At 36.5% G+C, this 19,286-nt stretch overlaps 3 protein-coding genes across 9 annotated transcripts; all 3 read left to right on the top strand.

Moving 5' to 3' along the window:
* Positions 1-45: 45 nt before the first annotated feature.
* On the top strand, positions 46-2,933 carry LOC117621333. Of its 2 annotated transcripts, none has more exons than XM_034351748.1 (3): positions 46-180; positions 328-507; positions 2,311-2,933. In XM_034351748.1, exons 1-3 carry the CDS (start codon positions 138-140, stop codon positions 2,613-2,615), a joined length of 528 nt encoding a protein of 175 aa, XP_034207639.1. In that variant the 5' UTR covers positions 46-137; the 3' UTR covers positions 2,616-2,933. The 2 variants fall into 2 exon arrangements, with proteins under 2 accessions (XP_034207639.1, XP_034207640.1); XM_034351749.1 differs by having other exon boundaries at positions 57-180; positions 333-507.
* A 2,804-nt stretch (positions 2,934-5,737) lies between these two features.
* Positions 5,738-10,998, top strand: LOC117622280 (3-epi-6-deoxocathasterone 23-monooxygenase CYP90D1). Its single transcript, XM_034352898.1, has 8 exons — positions 5,738-6,037; positions 6,419-6,743; positions 7,225-7,374; positions 7,615-7,869; positions 8,426-8,515; positions 8,632-8,817; positions 8,920-9,041; positions 10,586-10,998. The coding sequence occupies exons 1-8, from the start codon at positions 5,799-5,801 to the stop codon at positions 10,677-10,679; spliced, it is 1,461 nt and encodes a 486-aa protein (XP_034208789.1). The 5' UTR covers positions 5,738-5,798; the 3' UTR covers positions 10,680-10,998.
* A 1,363-nt stretch (positions 10,999-12,361) lies between these two features.
* LOC117622277 (protein FLX-like 3) lies at positions 12,362-19,149 on the top strand. 6 transcript variants are annotated; one of them, XM_034352893.1, is made up of 7 exons: positions 12,362-12,470; positions 13,105-13,679; positions 13,804-13,949; positions 14,598-14,677; positions 14,826-15,039; positions 18,349-18,687; positions 18,790-19,149. In XM_034352893.1, the coding sequence occupies exons 2-5, from the start codon at positions 13,153-13,155 to the stop codon at positions 14,907-14,909; spliced, it is 837 nt and encodes a 278-aa protein (XP_034208784.1). In that variant the 5' UTR covers positions 12,362-12,470; positions 13,105-13,152; the 3' UTR covers positions 14,910-15,039; positions 18,349-18,687; positions 18,790-19,149. The 6 variants fall into 6 exon arrangements, with proteins under 6 accessions (XP_034208784.1, XP_034208782.1, XP_034208787.1 ...); XM_034352891.1 differs by having other exon boundaries at positions 18,349-19,149; XM_034352894.1 differs by having other exon boundaries at positions 12,367-12,470; positions 13,123-13,679; positions 18,349-19,149.
* Positions 19,150-19,286: the final 137 nt, after the last annotated feature.

Below are 19,286 nucleotides of genomic sequence, written 5' to 3' on the forward strand. Positions count from 1 at the left end.
GGCCCGGCCCGTTAACCCCGAGTTCAATGGTGGAATGGAAACTACAGAGTACACGCAACCATATCGTAGTAGGCTGCTGTATGGTCTGACAAGAAAGACTTTCGAGTGACGAAAGGAAATCCAGGCTTCCTGCAACAATGAGCGAAGATCCCAAGCTCTACACCAACAAACCCAGGAAAGGTAAAAAAACCCAAGTTCCATACGAATCATTTTTGCTTTTTAAAATCAGAAACAGCTATTTCTCAACCACATGAAGAATCTTTTTTTGCTTTCAATAATTGGGGTTTTGGTATTTTAATCGCTTTCGTCTTGTGTTTTCAAAAACAGCACAGCTGAAACAGTTTCAAGATCAACATAAAGGAAAAGACTTTTCTTCACCACCACCATCATCATCGACAATGGTGACTCAATCTCCATCTCCGCCACCTCAGCCCCCAAAGGAGTCATTTGCTCGGCGTTACAAGTTTCTTTGGCCTCTGCTCTTGACTGTCAATCTGGGCGTTGGAGGTCTTTCTTCCATTTCTCTTGTTATTAAGTTGTGTGAATAATTTGTTTTGGTTTTTCTACCAGCCTTTTGCAGTGATGTGTGTGCATATATGTGTATAAAGTGAAAGAAAGTGAGAAAGCTGAAATGGGTTTTGAGATCATTGCTTGGAAACTCATTTTAATGCTTCTTATTGCTTTTCTTTATGGCGGCGTTTTTAGATAGTTGCCAATTAAGTGCTAATTCAGTTTGATTTTATTTGTTTGGTCATAATCCAAACGCAAAAGAAAACGTTCTGAGTTAGTTTTTGAGTTCTTGAGCACCTGTTTTAAGTTGGTCATAATCTAAAAGTCGTATGATGTTTGTCACGAAGAGTGGTGATTTGTTATAGCTTAACATAAAGGGGAATGAAATTTCAAAAGGCTTTTCAAAAGTAGTTTGGATTTGTGAATCTGGCTGTGTGTGATGTGGGTAAACAATTATAATTCTCAAAACATGTTTGGGAGTGTCCACTTTACATTGGTGATTGCTAATTACAATCAAAAGTGAGTTGTTATTCTGCTAATCATATCCAGTTGATTAAATAGATGGATTTTTGTTTTCCAAGCATCCTACTCCCTGTAACATTATATAGTGATAAGGTGGAGGATGCTAGGCTGGACAGGCTATTTTTTGATCTGTTCCCCTACAAAACAGAAGAAAAATCATAAAACAAAAACTATCAACCTTCAAGAGAGGATCTCTGCATTTGTTAGAAGCTGCTTGTGAATTGTATCTAATGCAACTTGTCTCAGCATAAACTTAAAATAACTTGTGTGACTTTTAACCAACTTTTTCTTGAACTTTTCCTTCACATGTTTTACTACATGCAAGATGTAGTGAGTAAGAGCAGTTTGTGGTTCACCTAGCATAAGCTCCTAGAAATTACTTGTTGATGTCATGGTTATTATGTTAAACTCTCCACAGTTCCATTCTGTATGATTTTGTTAATGCTCAAAAGGGACTGTGCATGCTGGTGAAGGGCCAAGGTATCAATTTGAGAAAATAGATGGTTGCCGTGTGGAGACAACACAGTGTGAAGGATGTTACTATGGCTGCAGTAGTAGTTGAACTTCATTAGTTGACTACAAAAACATGGTCGATACTTGACACTTTGTAATAAGCTACCTGCACTCACTTTGGAGGGAAAGACAAATTCACCATTATATTAGTGATGTTGAACTTAATGGTCATTGTGTAACTAAGGATGCTGACGAGTAAAGTACAAGTGAGCAGAAAGTTTCCATTTAGCCTAGGTGGCACTTCTTTTGTTTTAGAAAGAACTAGTTCAACATAAAGACGTTATTAGTGAGGAACATTATAATAGACTGGATGAAACCATCCCTGTTAACTTGACCAGCATAGAATGTCTTCTTATTACGTTGTAATATCTGTGAACTTGAACAGGCAACTTATGCTTTCTCTGCATCTGTTTGCGACTGATTAGGGATGATTTTTCTTGTAATTTTTAAAAAAATCTAAATATGGCTTTCTTAATAGTCTGCTAAATGGGCACATAGATGTTAACACTTGTGGGTATGGACATAGGATGTGTACCTGGCATAGTTGTTAATGGACATGTTCCAAACAAGCATTTTAGGATTGGTAGTTAGAGGAAGATACCTCACTAATCATATAATTGTTGCAGTACCTTATTTGCTTCTTTGTTGGATGATTATATTAATGAGTGAATCACCTCTATTTTGAATTATTTGATTCTTGATGTAGTTTTTATGGATTTTAATTTACTTGTAGTTGGACACTGAGGTTTACACTTACTTTTGTAGCTTACCTGTTCATGCGGACGAAAAAGAAAGACACAGATGTAGAGGAAGAAGTAACTACTACAGTTTCGACAACAACTCAAACAACTCCTACTACTACTGAGAAACCCCTGCCCCTGCCAACCATCACAGAGCCTGTGAAATTGCGAGAACCAATCCCAGAGGATCAACAGCGCGAACTTTTCAAGTGGATACTGGAAGAAAAAAGAAAGGTTAAGCCAAAAGACCCTGAGGAGAAGAAGCGCATTGATGAGGAGAAAGCCATTCTTAAACAGTTTATCCGGGCAAAATCCCTTCCAAGAATCTAACTCTACTGACAGGAAAAAGCCATTTCTCTTCATTCTATTGATATCCTGTATTTCCATTTGATTGTCTCGATCTCTATAGTGGATCGTGTCTGCACAAAGTTAGTCATCATTGTCAATTGAAGGAAGTTCCGAAATTCATCGTTGGTTCATATCATACAAGAATATTGTTCATTTTGAATCAGTGAATATGTGGTGCGTTGGACCTGGAATGAGTATGTTGGTCTTGTCAATTTTTTATACACATCAGTGTGAGGTCTGGCTGGACAATGAAGAAGCTTTTCCACCCATATTTTCACTATGAAGAAAGTGATTTTGTTATTTTTATTTCCTAAAAAAACAAAATTTACAGAAAGTCTAAATGTTGGACATGAACAAAACCTCAGATCGAGACTAAAGAAAGTTTCCTCGTCAAGTATGCTTATTATATTTTTCCTTTCCTTTCCGAAATTTTGGAATGGGGACAAATACCATGACTCTTTCCCTGTCCTAATTGTTTCTCTGCTATCTGCTGCTTACTAGCATTTCCACTGGAACAAAAGATAATTAATTTTCAGTTGGTGTCCACGTGCAAGACTTGGATGTTCTTCACCTATTTATTTTATTTTATATGAGGTGATAGTGACAAATGGAAAAATCGAACAAGACCATGAATATTCTTAATCACCTGAGTTATAAGTACTATGTGATATATTAATTACTTGAGCAACAACTCTCTCGCCGTATATATTCTTTGACTATCTCCTAACGAAAGCATATGCACACTTTCCAAATGGACATGGACACCGTAAATATGCGTGTTGAGAGAGTTCCCACATGATGCACAAAGACATAAGACTATTGCACAGTATATAATATATGCTCCGAAGATCCCTAAACCCCATGGATAAACAAATATATCCAACATATTCTCTTGGATTCTGAAAGATATAGTGGGAAATTAACAAATGGAGCCGATTAAGAGCCGAACAATTTGATCAAATGATGATATGTGGCTAAAGTACTTAGCTTACCTATAAAATGATGATAGGTGATTAAAATATCAGATAAATAAGGTAATCATAAGTTAGGTAGTTTGAACAAGGAAATAAAGCAAGTCTGCATAAAGAACTTGGATATCATTAGGAAACAGCCCAAGTGAGATTTTGAAAAAGCTAAAGCCTAAAAGGATGCTGATACAGAATAATGCTCTTTCTCTCAGCTCCAAATTCTAAACCTAAAGAAGAAAGTTAACAATTTGTAAACTTTTCCGCATGCAGTTGGGAAACAAGTTAGAAAAGAAAAGAAAAGAAAGAAAAACTCAAGCCCAAAAAATTCTTTGTGGGAAGAGATGATTGAATTTGTGTTCTCCTCCAGCCTATAGGTAGTAGGGGTCGAGTTATCGATGTGACATAACTCCAGAAAAAGTATTCAAACCTTGGGACCTCAAATAAAGAGCTAAGGTCATCTCCAATTATGGGCTATATCCCAAATCCTAAATTAATATAAAATTTATTTTTAGTCATAGGCTAAATAAAATTTTGGTCAAATTTGGAGGGCCATATTTGGCCATTTAGCCCTCAAACCGGGCCAAATGTAACTCAGCTTTGGCCTAGGCTAAATTTATAGTGGGCTCCATCCATGTGCTTTTCAACCACCAATAATTAAAGCACTCCCCACTCCCCATTCTGAAAATAATAAAATATGAAACCCTGCATGGTTGGAGATGGAAAAATTTAACCCTGCACTATTCTATAAAAAATTAATATTTTGGGGGATAAAATTTTAACCCTGAACTATATTTACCCCTGTGGTTGAAGATGGCCTAAACCAAGAACTAAGGTTTACTCATTACAAGAAAAAGACAACATTGCCCATATTGGTAGGGGCCTCGGCTTCAAAGACATGTGTCGTTGATGAAGCGCTCCACCAAGTGCCCCCCCTTGAATATCTTTCATGAAGAGGGATTTATATAAAGGAAGAGTATTTTTGGTGAAGAGAGGGGAAAAGTACATGTGGCCTCAAGCCCTCCACCATCTGAAATGAGAAAGGATGGGAATGAATGTGACATGAGACGTTGGCCTAGCTTGTAGTTCTGGAGGAGAGAGAGAGAGAGAGAGAGAGAGAGACAGAAGGACAAAAGGGCAGGGGATGATGATGGAGTATGGTTGGACTTAATTAAGTCTCACATGAACGCACGAGGCCACCCAGCTGAGCCTCTGCCAATGGGGGGCCTTCTCAATCCGCAAGATGATCAATCATGAGCCTGTGGGGGCTTCTCCCAATTTATATATCTGTATATTTAACAAACTTATCATATTGCTTATGAAAGAATTTGAAGTTCTTTCTGCAACTTATCATCAAAAAGAAAAAAAAAGGGAAAGCAGAAGAGAAAGTTCTTTTGTACTGAAATCCATCATAACTTGGTAAGAACACATGTAGTATATATTATATACATGTGCAGTATCATTCACAGCCTAACTTTTAGTTTAATGATAATAGCTTAATAGTGCTTCTCTTTCGAATATTAAAAGATGTTCAAGGTTCGAATTTCATCACTAATTTTTTTTTTTTTAAAGCAAAAATTTAATATTGCCTCATGAATTAGTTGTAGGTATGGAGATTCTACTACCAAAGTTATAAATGTCTGCTAGGCGTTGAACTGTTAAAATAAATATAAAATCAATACTTGTTAGCTATACTGTTGAGCTCATTAGTCAAGCCAACTTATAAAGTTGGCTTGTCAAAGAATTTTACACTTGGTAAGTAAGTTTTGATTTCTCGGTCACCATCATGAATGAAAATTCATGACGATTGGTGATCACTAATTTTTATGAATAAATGACGACCAAGAGATAAAAATTCGAAAACCATCTTCCGCTCAGCAATAACTTTAAGTGGGAACCTAAATTTTTTACTTTCTACCCTATATAAGCTGCCAAAACAAATCTATCTATAGCTTTAGATTATGCATCTCCCGATACAATTATTCTTTGGTTAAACATTCTCTCTCTCTCTCTCTCTCTCTCTCTCTCCCCCCACACGCGTGCATTGTGTACATGCACATTCATTCTTCAGTCACCAAAATCTCCTCATTGGAACCATGATTAAGAATAATATTATTTAAGGGGGTGCAGACTGCAAAGCTAAAGCTAAGCTTATATATAGAGAGAGCGCTACATACATTCGTGTGGGGAAATTTCCAAAATGGACAATTTGCTGATTGTACTAATATTGGCAGCAGCAACAACAACAACAGCAATTTTGATATTGTCCATTATATTTCTCTACAGAAACCACAGCAACTTGATCCTGAGATCAAAACACAGAAGAAGGCCACTTCCTTTAGGCACTCTTGGATGGCCATTTCTTGGTGAAACCATTGAGTTTGTGTCTTGTGCTTACTCTGACTGCCCTGAGAGCTTCATGGACAAACGCCGCCACTTGTAAGTACATGAACACACATAAAGTTAATTAGTAAAAGCAGCAACTTATTAACATGTATAATACAACATGTATTACTTTCATCTAAACCAGAGAGCAGAGCACACTATATAACTCCGTTTTTGCATGAGTGATTTCCATGTATTAACTTGTGATTAAGATTGAATGAATCAAAATGCTTTGTTGGGTTTGTGTGTTGTATATCAAACAACAAACCCAATAAGCATTCTTCAGTTTTAATGATTCAGCTTCATGTTTCGGCTGATTTACTTCATTCAGCTCCAATGGTTTGGTAGCTGAAAACTTGAAACTCCCATGTATATTTGATGATGATGAAGATAGAGGCATGTTTATGAGAATTATGATTTGGGTTGTTTTTGTAGGTATGGGAAGGTGTTCAAGTCACACATATTTGGAAGTCCAACAATTGTATCAACAGATGCAGAAGTGAGTAAGTTTGTTCTGCAAAGTGATGCAAAGGCTTTTGTACCGTCTTACCCAAAATCTCTCACTGAGTTGATGGGAAAGTCCTCTATATTGCTTATCAATGGAGCCTTGCAGAGAAGAGTCCATGGGCTCATAGGAGCCTTCTTTAAGTCTCCACATCTCAAAGCTCAAATCACCACAGACATGCAGAAGTATGTCCAACAATCAATGGCAAATTGGAGAGACGATCGTTCCATTTACATACAAGATGAAACCAAAAATGTTAGCTCTCTCTCTCTCTCTCTCTCTCGCTCTCTCTTCTTCCCAGGTCTAGGGGAGAGAATTTTATCTATGAAGTTTGAGATGGTTTGATTCATATCTAAGTTTAAGATGACTTTTTGAGAAGAGTTCCAATAGACAGAAGACCAAAACCAAAGATGCCCTCTCTCTTAGATCCATCTCTGGCTTCTTCCCTTCTATTTAAAACTGTTTTACAATAAAGTAAGTGCTCCATTAAGCACTTGGTTAAAGATAAACAAGTCTCTCTCTTGTGATCAAAGGAATGATTGATGTTTGAATTTAATCTCTGGCTCCTACTTAGGTTAGAAGAATATAACTTGCTAGAAAGAAAACAAACCAGTTGTGAATGGGGTTCATAATAATTCTGCTTCAATCATATTGTCTGCAGAATTAGATTCATAATTATTATGTTTTACAATCCTTTTTAAAAAAAGTTACTAAGAGATGTCCTTTTTGTCTCCAGATTGCATTCCAAGTACTTGTGAAGGCATTGATTAGTTTGGATCCTGGTGCAGACATGGAGTTCCTAAAGAAACAGTTCCAAGAATTCATTGCTGGCCTCATGTCTCTACCCATAAACATTCCTGGAAGCAGACTTTACAGATCATTACAGGCTAGTTAACCAGCAACTAATAATTTAACTTTTTTTTTACTTTATAAGGGAAATGTTTCCTTTATAAATTGACTCTACGAGATAAGATGCTTATATTGTTATACCATGAATCTGAACCATAGATTAAGTTGGTTCTCGTCTGATTATGTGGTTTGGATTGACATTTTGACAACGTACACAACTTACTGTACTTTATTATACTACTATTGTAATGATGGTTTGAATCCTATTTAATTTCAGGCAAAGAAGAAAATGATCAAGCTTGTACAGAAAATTATACAAGCTAGAAAAAAAGAGACTAGTAGCATCTCCAACAAGGTTGCCAGAGATGTGGTAGATGTTTTGCTAAGTGACACAAGTGGGCAATTGACAGATGACCTGATAGCAGATAACATGATTGATATGATGATACCAGGGGAGGATTCGGTCCCAGTTCTTATGACTCTTGCAATCAAATACCTCTCAGATTCCCCCACTGCTCTTCAACAGTTAACAGTATGTGCACAAATTTATTTATTTTGGTAAATAACAGAAAAAGAAAAAGAAATTGGTACTTAATTTCTATAACTTATTTTGGTTGATTAGCCGCATGGATACTATTAATTAAACAATCCCACTTCATTTTTTTCTCTCTAGACTTTGAACTTTTTGGAACTTTGTGGCATTTAAGTCCAACCATTTGACTACTTTATCTGTGCCATTTTCATTTTGCTTGTCGTTTTAGTGAGACTAATCTTTCACTTGTGGCTGTCAAAGTAATACGGTTTCTAGGTGCAAGTGGGATTGGGTTCCACAATAAGCACAAATTACAAGAACAGTAGAGATATATTTAGTTTTTTTTATTTTTTTTATTTTATGCTTTAGTCTTCTACTGCATAAAAACTTACTTGTAATGGAGATAGCACTATTTTACTATCCCCAACTAACAAAACAATGACACATAAAAAATTTATCTCACGTGTCATTACGTTGGTGATCAATATTGGACGTGTTGGTTTCTTAATGCCTATGGCTTTTCTAATATTTGAACTCTTGATGATGAACTGATCAGGAGGAGAACATGAAGTTAAAAACACTCAAGGATCAGCTTGGAGAGCCTTTGTGTTGGAGTGATTACTTATCCTTACCATTTACACAAAATGTAAGTGAATACAACATTAATTAACTGTAAATGCAGGGCTTAATTAGAACCAGAAATAAACAATTAATACTCATAAGAATCTATGTATGTTCTTTATACTTTTTTGATTTAAACAGGTGATCACAGAAACTCTAAGGATGGGAAACATCATCATTGGGGTGATGAGGAAGGCCATGAAAGATGTTGAGATAAAAGGGTGTCTAATACCAAAGGGCTGGTGTGTCTTCACATATTTTAGATCAGTTCATCTGGATGAGAACAATTATGATTGGCCTTATGACTTCAATCCATGGAGGTGGCAAGTAAGAATGATCATATATATAAATATGATCTTAATTGGTTTTTTTTAAGGTTTTTTTTTTCTCTTTATTTTTTAAGTAATGGATTGGAGGTATACTCTGCAGGACAAGGACACGAGCAGCTCTAACTTCACTCCTTTTGGAGGTGGACAGAGGCTGTGTCCTGGGCTTGACTTAGCTAGGCTGGAAGCCTCCATCTTTTTACACCACTTTGTCACTCAATTCAGGTAAATAGATATGAATATTTTGATCTCCCTCAGGCCATAATTTAACCCAAAAAAAAAAAACGGATAATTAGTTTAGAGTACCGCACACAGGTCCTTCACAAATAGTGTCCCATAAATTGCAAAACCAAAAAAGTTAAATATCAAACTTAGGGGAAGACAAAAGGATATGGATGCAGATACATGCCTTCATGGTAGTTCCATTTTCATGACAAGCATTAATGAAACTTTTTCTCTGTCTCTCTGGTTTTGTTCTTTTTTTGTTTGGCAAAGCCAATTAAAGAAGAATGTTGTTCTGCTCCTTTATTGCTGTTGACTTGCATGTATATAATTTTATGGGATTTCATCAACCAGCAAACATTTATGCTTTTTAGGAGAAATTGAACAAAGTCCCTTTTAAAAGTTGTTCTGCATTTATTCCTCATTTTTTTTGCCATATGAGCAAAGACAGCAATATAGCACACATCAAACTTTCTGGCATTTTCACTGATCAGTAGCTTTTACAAGACATGCACCTTTTTTCGTACTTACTTCCAACCATGCTCTGTTACTATTGTTAATTGCTATGTCGACGTTCGTACGTTATTATTGTGCGAACGACATTGTAAATAAAGAGAAAAGCAGGAAGAAATAGTAAAAAATACGTGGCATATGCACATGAGAAAAATATATGATCAGTGACTTGAGATTCTTCCAAGCCTGCTTTGCTATCAGCCAAATGTGATTGGCTTCACCAATTTACCCAGATGGGTTTCCATGTGTGAGCAAAGAGAAGGCCAAAAAAACAAAGTCTTCATGAAGTAGATCATTTTGGACTTAACTCAACTATTAGAAGAAGTACCTTATATAAATGATGTGTAATATGATAACAGACACAGTGGCAGATACCCAAATTCTGAGGGAACAAATGGTGTTCCCTAGACCTAACCCAACCATATATTAGTACACGTGATTCACCAGACTGACTGATTTTGAATCACTCAATTTTAGGTCACCTCTCCCCATACATAACTTATCAAATTCATCAGTGTCATACTAATACTTCTAAATCCATGTTAGGGTGTGAGGAGAAAAACTTGGTTGCAACGGGAATAACACTATCTCTGGCCAATAATATTATACCACATGGAAAAATTATTAAGCGTGTTATAGCGTTATTGACTGGAAATAGCAAAACAGTGAGATTCCTATTTCATGCAAGTGTTTCTTCTCAGCGGCCATTGGATTTTGCAATATTTCTATACCAAATCAAATCAAACACCTTCCTTTAGCTGATTCATTAAGTATGAAATAATAACATCAATCAGCAATCAAGAAAGTGAAGAAGATTAAACAAATGGTCAATAGGGCTAGATAGACAGATAGCATTCTGGATAATTTTAATAGAAAACCACTGCATCAAGGTTTTGATTTTGATAGGCTTGCAGAAGCAAAAGAACCACTTGATGTTAGTTTAAAACCTTGACTACTTTTTTGTGTTTTTTTTTCACTTTGCACAAATATTCCACAAGAAACTTGAGTACTAAATTGGCTTCTTTTACATGCAGGTGGGTGGCTGAGGAGGACACGATTGTTAACTTTCCCACAGTAAGAATGAAGAGGAGGATGCCAGTAAGGGTCAAAAGGATAGGGGACCACTAGAGCCAGCCTCAAACTTGGCCAGAAAGTATAGGTAATTTGTACACAGATGACACAAAACAACCAGACATGAAAAGACAACAAAAAAGTGTTTTTGGCCCCAGTGCACACGTGTGGTGCATCTGGCTCATTTTGTCTTATTTGATAGTTTCTTGCACATATAGACAATACAATTATCCGACCAAGAAATAGACAAGTATATCATTTTTGTGGGCCCCCTAATTAAATCCCTTGGTTTTTCACTTGGTCCTTTTTTTTATACCTACCAAAGTTCCATGTATAATCTATTGACACTCACTTGCTTTTATTGGTAGCAATCCCATCAAGGTTGAAAATTTTAAAACATAGTTTTGAATCAATTTGAGTTGTGTTTGTGTTTGTGTTTGTGTTGTATTGTAAGTAGTTGTTCTTACACATCATGAATGTAATGGAAGTCTATATCATAAACATACTAAAGCCATATCTTGTGAAGTCATTGATGATTTTTGACTATGAGAAAAAGTCTTTCTCCCTCCATTTATACACTGACACAAAGAAATATTTTTTTATGTGAAAAAAGAAAATTACAAGAGAATCGGACACAAAGAAATATTAATACTTACCTTTAATCACCATCTAGAATTCAAGTTCGTCATTACATACGTATGTTTAAGAGAAAAATCATATAAAATAAGTTCATAAAAAGGGCCCTAAGTCACCTTTCACAAGCATATATACTTGTGTTAAATCCCGTCGGTTATCTTTATCACCACTCATCATGCTCGTCACGACCTATTATACATATAAACAGCAATTTGTCCCCTTGAATAAATACCAAATTACACTGAATTTCACAAAACTTTCTACATTCTTAGAATCAACACCTTTTCTTTGTGAAGCTTCAATTTTTGTTTCACAGATGAATCGTACCACCAAACATATGAGAAAAGTGAATGCTCATCCTTTTGGGTAATGGAACACTCTTCGGTTCACTGCAGTATCCTATAACTCATGCAAAGCCCATCTCCCCCCATCACAAACATGCGTGTGTAAAGAATGGATATGGTTTAACCATCTGGACAGAATAATCTGCACAAGAAAGAGAAAATATAGCTTACTCGTGCAGGAAAAACAGCAGGGGTTGCTTTATTGATCATGTAGAAAGAGCAGGAAAAACAACAGTGATTGTTGTCATTCAAAACTACTCATCCTACTAGTTTAATGTTTTCCAATTCTCACGAAAATTCAACAAAAATACAATAACATTTTTCTTCATAATGAATGAAGCCATGGAATTCAGCATTTTCATGAGGGAGCAGATCAAACATATTTTCAGGATTGCATCCTATTCAGTTGCTACCTTGTAGTTTAGAGGATGCATTCTTTAAGGCTTTTTTTTTATATATAGGAATGGAGGATTCAAACTCGAGTCCCGAGCAGGAAGCTAATCCATTCTAGCTAATTTGGTTAAGCCGGTGTCTATTTTTTTTCTAACTTACCCTTTTCCACTGAAGAAACCAAAAAAGCTCCGACCAAGAGAAGAAAAGCAAAAACGAACAAAATCCTTCACTTCTAAATAAATTACTATCATGGGCCAGAAGAAAGCCACGCTTAATTTGTCAATGGGCTTATACGATGTGGAGCCGACCTAATTTAATGGGCCGGTAGCCAATCGGAACAGTGTTAAATGGCCTGATGGGCAAAATCAAAGCTTTGAGAAAACTAGCTATGAATTTTCTGACCAAAATCATCTCAGGACCACTAACGCAGAGCACATAGAGGTTTTCATCGTTCAGAATTTCGATCAAACAGAAGGTGCGGATTCTAGTTTGCCTTTTATGCTTTTGTTTTCAGAAAAAACAGTTGTTTATGGATGTTTAATTCTAAAGAATGAAAGAGAATTGAAATTAGGATCTTATTTGAATTGCTTTTAATTAATTCTGTGATTAATTATCGTCAGAAAGGAGAGGAACTGAGAAAATTACCTTTTGTTTTTCCTTGAGAAGTCGAATTAATATTAATATATCGGTATGCATGTTGGTATTTCTGGGTCTGAAGTAATGAGAAGCTTGAAGTTTTCAAAACGTAGTTTTGTCTCCAATTTCCTTCACTTGCTGGGAATCCAAACTGACGCATAAGGATTAATCAGATATGAGTGGCTTAATTAGTTGAAGAAAAGTTGGTTTGTATATGGTTCACATTGACTGACCAATTGTGTGATTATCTAGAAAAGAATAAAGAAAATAAGAAGCACCGCCAAAGTTGTATAATTGATTTAATTTCAGCTTGTACAAGCACTTCCATGTTGTTTAATTTGTTTATTAGGAAAAAAACTAAAACATTTTGCACAAGCTTCCAATTGCTAGGGATAATGTTACTTTAGAGCATTATTTAAAGTAAATTACAGATTTATCGCTAACATACTCATTCTCTATCCCCCTTTCTGTAGAGGTTATCTTTCCTACAGTTTTGTGGGTGGTTTTCAGGATACCTTACAATGGCAGGGAGACATCGTGTTCCACGTGAAGCGAATAATGACCGGCGTGGCTACCCTCTTGAAGGACCTTTTGGTCGAGGTCCTCCAATGCGACCACTTCCTCATCCTGCAGTGTTGGAGGAAGAACTTGAAATGCAACATGCTGAAATTCGAAGACTCTTGGCTGATAACCGGAGGCTGGTTGAGGACCGAATGACATTGCAGCGTGAGCTTGGTGCTGCCAAGGAGGAAATTCATAGGATGAATGTTGCCTTTTCAGATATTCGTGCCGAAGAAGAATTGCAATCAAGGGAGCTCTTTGAGAAAGGCAGGAAATTGGAGGCTGATCTTCGGGCCACTGAGCCCTTGAAAAATGAGGCTAAACAACTTCGTTCTGAAGTTCAGAAGCTGACTAATGTTAGGAAGGAACTTTCCACTCAAGTTCAGACCCTCACACAGGACGTTGCGAGGTTGCAATCTGATAATCAACAGATTCCTCTACTAAGGGCTGACATTGATGGTCTGCATCAGGAGCTTATGCATGCTAGGTATGTACCCGCTGCTTATTTGTCGTCATTTTCTTGTCTTGAAGCTCCTTTTTAGTGTACAGATTTTATCAAGATTGTATTAGATCAACTGCTTATATATTAACGTACAAGTTTTGTTTTGTAGAAATGCAATCGATTATGAGAAGAAGGCGAATATTGAGCTTATGGAACAAAGACAGGCAATGGAGAAGAACCTAGTTTCTATGGCTCGTGAAGTTGAGAAACTACGCGCAGATCTTGCTAGGACAGATGGTAGACCATGGGGTGCAGGTATTACTTATCTGTCTGACTGTATTCTTTTGGCATTCATATCCTCCTCCTGGTACCTTTATTTAACCTTCAATTTGGTGCTGAAACTCCTCATTGGCTTTGAAAAGATGAGATGTCATATAAGTAGATGTATGATAGACTGGTTAAACCTCTCTCTCTCTGACACATGCAAACATATATTCACATACACACATGCACACGCTTCCAGGTGCACAGTACACACAAGCACACTTAAAAACAAACTCACATAGTGGTGAAGCAATTATAGTTTGCTTCCCAAGTCCCAACATATACATTTTGTACTGCATTCTGTTCTTATACACCTCTTTCTTCTACGGAAATACTTGATTTCGTGTTTATTGATTCTTTAAGCGCTGTCTGGTTATTAGATAGATAAATGTATTTCATCTTCCACAACCAGTTTTGGGAGTTGGGGTTGAGGTCTCATCTTTTTTAATTATCTAATACAGAAATGAACTGTTTATTATTTCTTTGCATGCCAATATTTAAATTTATTTTCCCCATTGTCATGCAGTGGAACAAAAGAAAAAAAAAAGAAAAAAAAAAAAGAGTTGTTTTGTTTAGGGTTATGTTGTTACATTGTGCTTTTAATATTTTCATTCACATCTCATCATTTTCCTTTTTAAGGTGGACAATATGGGATGAATTTCAGCAGCCCAGAGGTTGCTTTTCCTGCTGCATATGGAGATGGCTATGGGATGCGCATGGTATGTTTGCTTATATAATTGGAAATTTGATTTGTTTCTTGTAATCAATAGATTTCCATGTTAATTTTCTCTTTCCTTGGAAGTGTTCTGAATGTCTATCTATTAGTTTTTCCCTTTTCTCTGAATGATCTTTATGGTTATCTATTAGGGTGTTGCTGATAAAGGGCCTATGTATGGGCCAGGTCCAGCTTCATGGGGAGGACCTGAAAAGCCTCGCATGACTCGTCGTTGAAATCTGGATGATTATGATTTCAATGACAGAGTATACATGCCACCTTTGGTTGCTCATCATCAGCATAGATGGTCAAGTCATCTATGTGTGCACGCCAGATCAGTAGCCATTTTTTTTTTCTGAATACATCGTTAGTCATCTTAAACTTATGTATATAGGGTTTTAATATCGCTTTTCTTGATTGCTAGACATTAATTCCCATGTCTGTGATAGTAGTATAATGTCTTGGAATTTTCTGTCTCTAATTTGCATCAATTATATCTTATGTTGGTCATTTGACCATGTAACCTATAATGAGGATTGTTTTTTATTTGGAAACTCTTGATTATATTTTTCCTTTTCTTTTCATGGTGGGTAGAAGCAAACTTTAGAATGGTATGGTAACTTAGTATCCATTTATGAACTTGGCATTTTCTTATATCTATCGAGATGAACCCGTATTTCTCTAACTTGTGGGGAGGCTGCAGCATGTGTGATATGGAATTGAAGGGAAGTTATGTGATCATGGTCGATTGCATGAATTTAATGCAATCTGCATTTCTGTAAACGATGCAATTGTTGGAATCAAGTTGTTGTTTCATGATTGATGAACATAATGTGTTGGAGGATATATTGATATATGGTGTTCAATTTGTTGGGGATGCGGGTCCTTTTCTTGGAAATTCCCTGATGGTGGTTTTGGTTTCTGGATATTGTTGGAGGTGGACCTGCCATTTCTTATGCATCATTTTATCTATGCGAGGATTTTATGCTTATATGGAGATTAGGAGTTAGGATGGCCATTTCGTTTCACAAAATTACAAGATTTCTTGTTGCTGTGATGAAATATACTGTGATATGAATTCTGATTTCCATATTGTTGAGACTAGCTAACAAGTAGCTTTTCTTGAATATTGGAAGTTTGAGGATGTAAGTGGAGCTTCCTAGAATAGGATGTTATTGGGTTTAGAAAATTGCGTACATGAAAGTATTTGCACAATTAGGAGTTGTGATATTCTTTTAGGTGGGTAGCTAGGGCCTAGGAAGTTGTAACGCTCTGAAGGTAAGTTGCAGGCCTTTGTTTTCTCTATTGGTAGGTTATTTGACTAGGAGTCATATTAGATGGGATTCCATATGGTTTTCTATCTGCCACGGCTTCTTATTTTTGTGGCTGGGCTGGATAAGTGGTCTTTGGATAAGCACCAAAACTTTCTTTCCAAACATGGACGAACAGTTGGCTGGCATTAGAAGAATGGATTGTGGAAATGTTGCCAGCTTAGACCCTGACCGAAGTAGTTCAGCACTATGGGTTGTATCTTTTGTTTTTGTTCTTAATATTTATCTGCAGTGCATGGGACCCTTTATGATGCATTAAGTTTTAACCTGTGGAGCGTGTACCAAAGGGTTGTTTGTATAATTTCAAGTTTCCTGGGGATTGGTTGAATCTGTTTTATATTGAGAAGGTAATGTATCTCCAGTGTTGCTCCTTATGCTCTAAATAGCCAAGTTAGACTTCTCCAGTGGTTTATCTATAATCCAATCTCAGGAGTGTGGTTGAGTGGGATAATCGGGAGTTGTTATTTTAGCCTGAGGCATTTAGTCTATCAGAGGTGGAACTTTCTCCAAATAGCCAAGTTGAAGCTTTATATTCCTCTTTTGAACTTGTTTATTGAAAGTGAGTTGTAAGGTGTGTGCTTCTTCTCCAATATGAGGATTGGTAGGATTTGCTTTATAATGGACGTGATGGCAGGGTTGAGGTAAGATAGATTATATTCAGATAAAAGGGGATGGAAGTTCACGGACTAGGAATGTTCATGTAGCTATCCAGCATAGTTTGAAAAACGCAGGGATTTGTCAGTAATGCAATTCACTGCTTCTCATGTCTTCATGAGTAGTTTCTTGTTCTTCATTTTGAGCTGTGAATCTGCAACTTTCTTCATCAAGATATTTCTAGCCACCCCCACAATATGACAAGTTGCTCCATGCTTTGAAATGACCCTGGAATATCTCAAGAAAGGACGGTGGCATGCCATTTGACAGAGGCCAGCTACTGATTTGAACTTATAGGCAAGTATCCTGTCTCATTTTTATGGGTTTCATGGGTATGGAATCTTCTTTGTTTTTCCCTAGCTAGAAATAGTAGCTGATTTCTGTCTTGCATGCTTCCTCTTTAATGTCGTTGACGTCTTGCTATATTGCTTTTATTTAGAACTAATGTTTCTTTCATCTTGATTTTAACACTGCCTTCAACTAATTTACTGTACACCATTTAGTGAATTAGTATTCCATTATAATGCCGAGCTTTCTTCCTGATGTTGTTTTTTAAGGCTTATAGGATATTTAGTTTCAGATTGTACCCATAGATAAACCTCTCTAGTTGATTGTTTCCGTAAGAAAAAAACCTTTAGCGGGTCATCTTAAATTTCTACTGTTTGATTTACTGGAATAACTTGCATTGGAAAAGTTGCTGAAACATCTCAAGGATGAGGTGAGATCTTGCTTCTACTCTCTTGAAAGGACTTGTTACCGCTTACCATATAGAGATGCTTACACGAACTAATAAAACTGAGTCTGGTCGGGACGGAAATGGAGTATTTTTCTTGGTGGATTGGAGCAGCCTATGGGCCCACCTCATACTGAAGAATTTAGTTTGAGTTTGGAGATGGAGGATTTATCTTTGCTTGGATGATGTATATGGCAGTCCTTTTGTTATTCAATTAGATGGTCTTCATTGAGCTATCATAGTTGTAGGAACTGATGTTTCTGAAGTTATCAGACAATGGTGCAAGTGTCTTGGAGATACAATTGCTGGCTACTGAAATTTAGTATGAAGCTGTAGTCTCTATACTGCAATGATGATCGATCTCATAGGTTGGAGCTGGACATCAAAGATAGGAGAAGATTTGATAAATTTGTTTCTACATGCAGCCACATGAGCATAGTCTTTGTTTGTCGAATGAGATTGCTGAATGAGAAAACTTAAGATGGCTATGCCTCCCAACATCAGATAATCAATAAGTGAGAGAAAGTGCTTTCTGAATATAGACAGACCCAGTCCATTGGCTCAGATGGATTGTTTTGTCGAGGATAACCTTTAAAACAAAAATAATAATGTTTGATCAAGAAATTGTAGCTAAGTATGTTACTTGTATGGTCTAGTAGGAACTAAGAGTTTGACTGGATTTTGCAACTTCTATTGAAATTATTATTAAGTTGCTGATTTCTTCATTGCTGTTTGCTTTTTGTAGACTGCTTTAACCTCTCCTTTAAGATGAACTATGATCAGTTGATTATGCATGCTTATCTTGGTTTACACTGAAGTTGATGATTTCTTGTATTTTTGGTCTGTATCACATTATCATTAGTTATCTTCAATTGATGGTTTATCACATTAGTTACACAACTTACTTGTATGTTAATTACTGTTTTCACCTAATTTATCATTATTCTTTTGCTGCAGATGGAAGGATAGTTGTTGCGGATTGTCAAGTGAGAAATCAGGTTTGTCTCACATATTCGAAGTGAGAATAGAAGCAAATGTGATTCATACGAGAGGTTTGTTTGACTTGGAGATTGGTTGAAGAAAATATCTTTACCCAATTGTTGAAATTGGTGATTATAGCAGAGTCTATGCAACCTATTAATTTTGTTGGAGGTTTAAGTTACCTGCAACGCGAATCCCAACCTGTAGATCTATCTCAATTTTAGCAGGTGAAGAAGTGGTTTGTCAAGGATGTATCCTGCAGTTTGTCATTTCTGCTAGTGAGGGTATGTTGCCATCTCGTTTACATGAGTCAAGGTAATTTGTAGGATGTTAAGCTTCTTTTGAAGTAAAAAAAAATTTTCATTCAACTGATTTTTCGACAATAGATAAATAAAGGAATAATGTCTCTTGTTGCAGCTTGTGAATATGGATTTCACCTTCCTCTTACTGTACTGGCCGAATAGGAGATTGAATTGGCCGTATTTCAGGCTTCATATTTTCATACTCAATTTTGAAGTTTTAGGGCTTGTATTGTCACTTGTTGAATAGGAGATTGAATTGGCCGTTTTCCGGGCATCATATTTTTATGCTTAATTTTGAAGTTTTAGGGCTTGTATAGAATCAGTAACTTCAAATTGCTGTCAACGAGCACATTGGTGGTGCTGGAGTATTGAGGCACCCCTGCATTTTGTTGCAAAACAATAAAATGATGGCAAGTGCTATTTTTCTCACATGTATTCATCTCATATAATGTTCACGATCTTTTTAATTGTCTTCCATTGCAAATTCACCAAGGACCCATTTGGTTTTCTTCTGTATCATCAGTATTTGCTTCTCAGTTCTCAGTTTTCGAGTCTTAAATTAATTTATAAGGTTAGACCATCCCCTTAACAGTTGAGATGTGCCCCAGCGGC

Source organism: Prunus dulcis, chromosome 3 (genome assembly GCF_902201215.1).
Source record: "Prunus dulcis chromosome 3, ALMONDv2, whole genome shotgun sequence".
NCBI lineage: Eukaryota > Viridiplantae > Streptophyta > Magnoliopsida > Rosales > Rosaceae > Prunus > Prunus dulcis.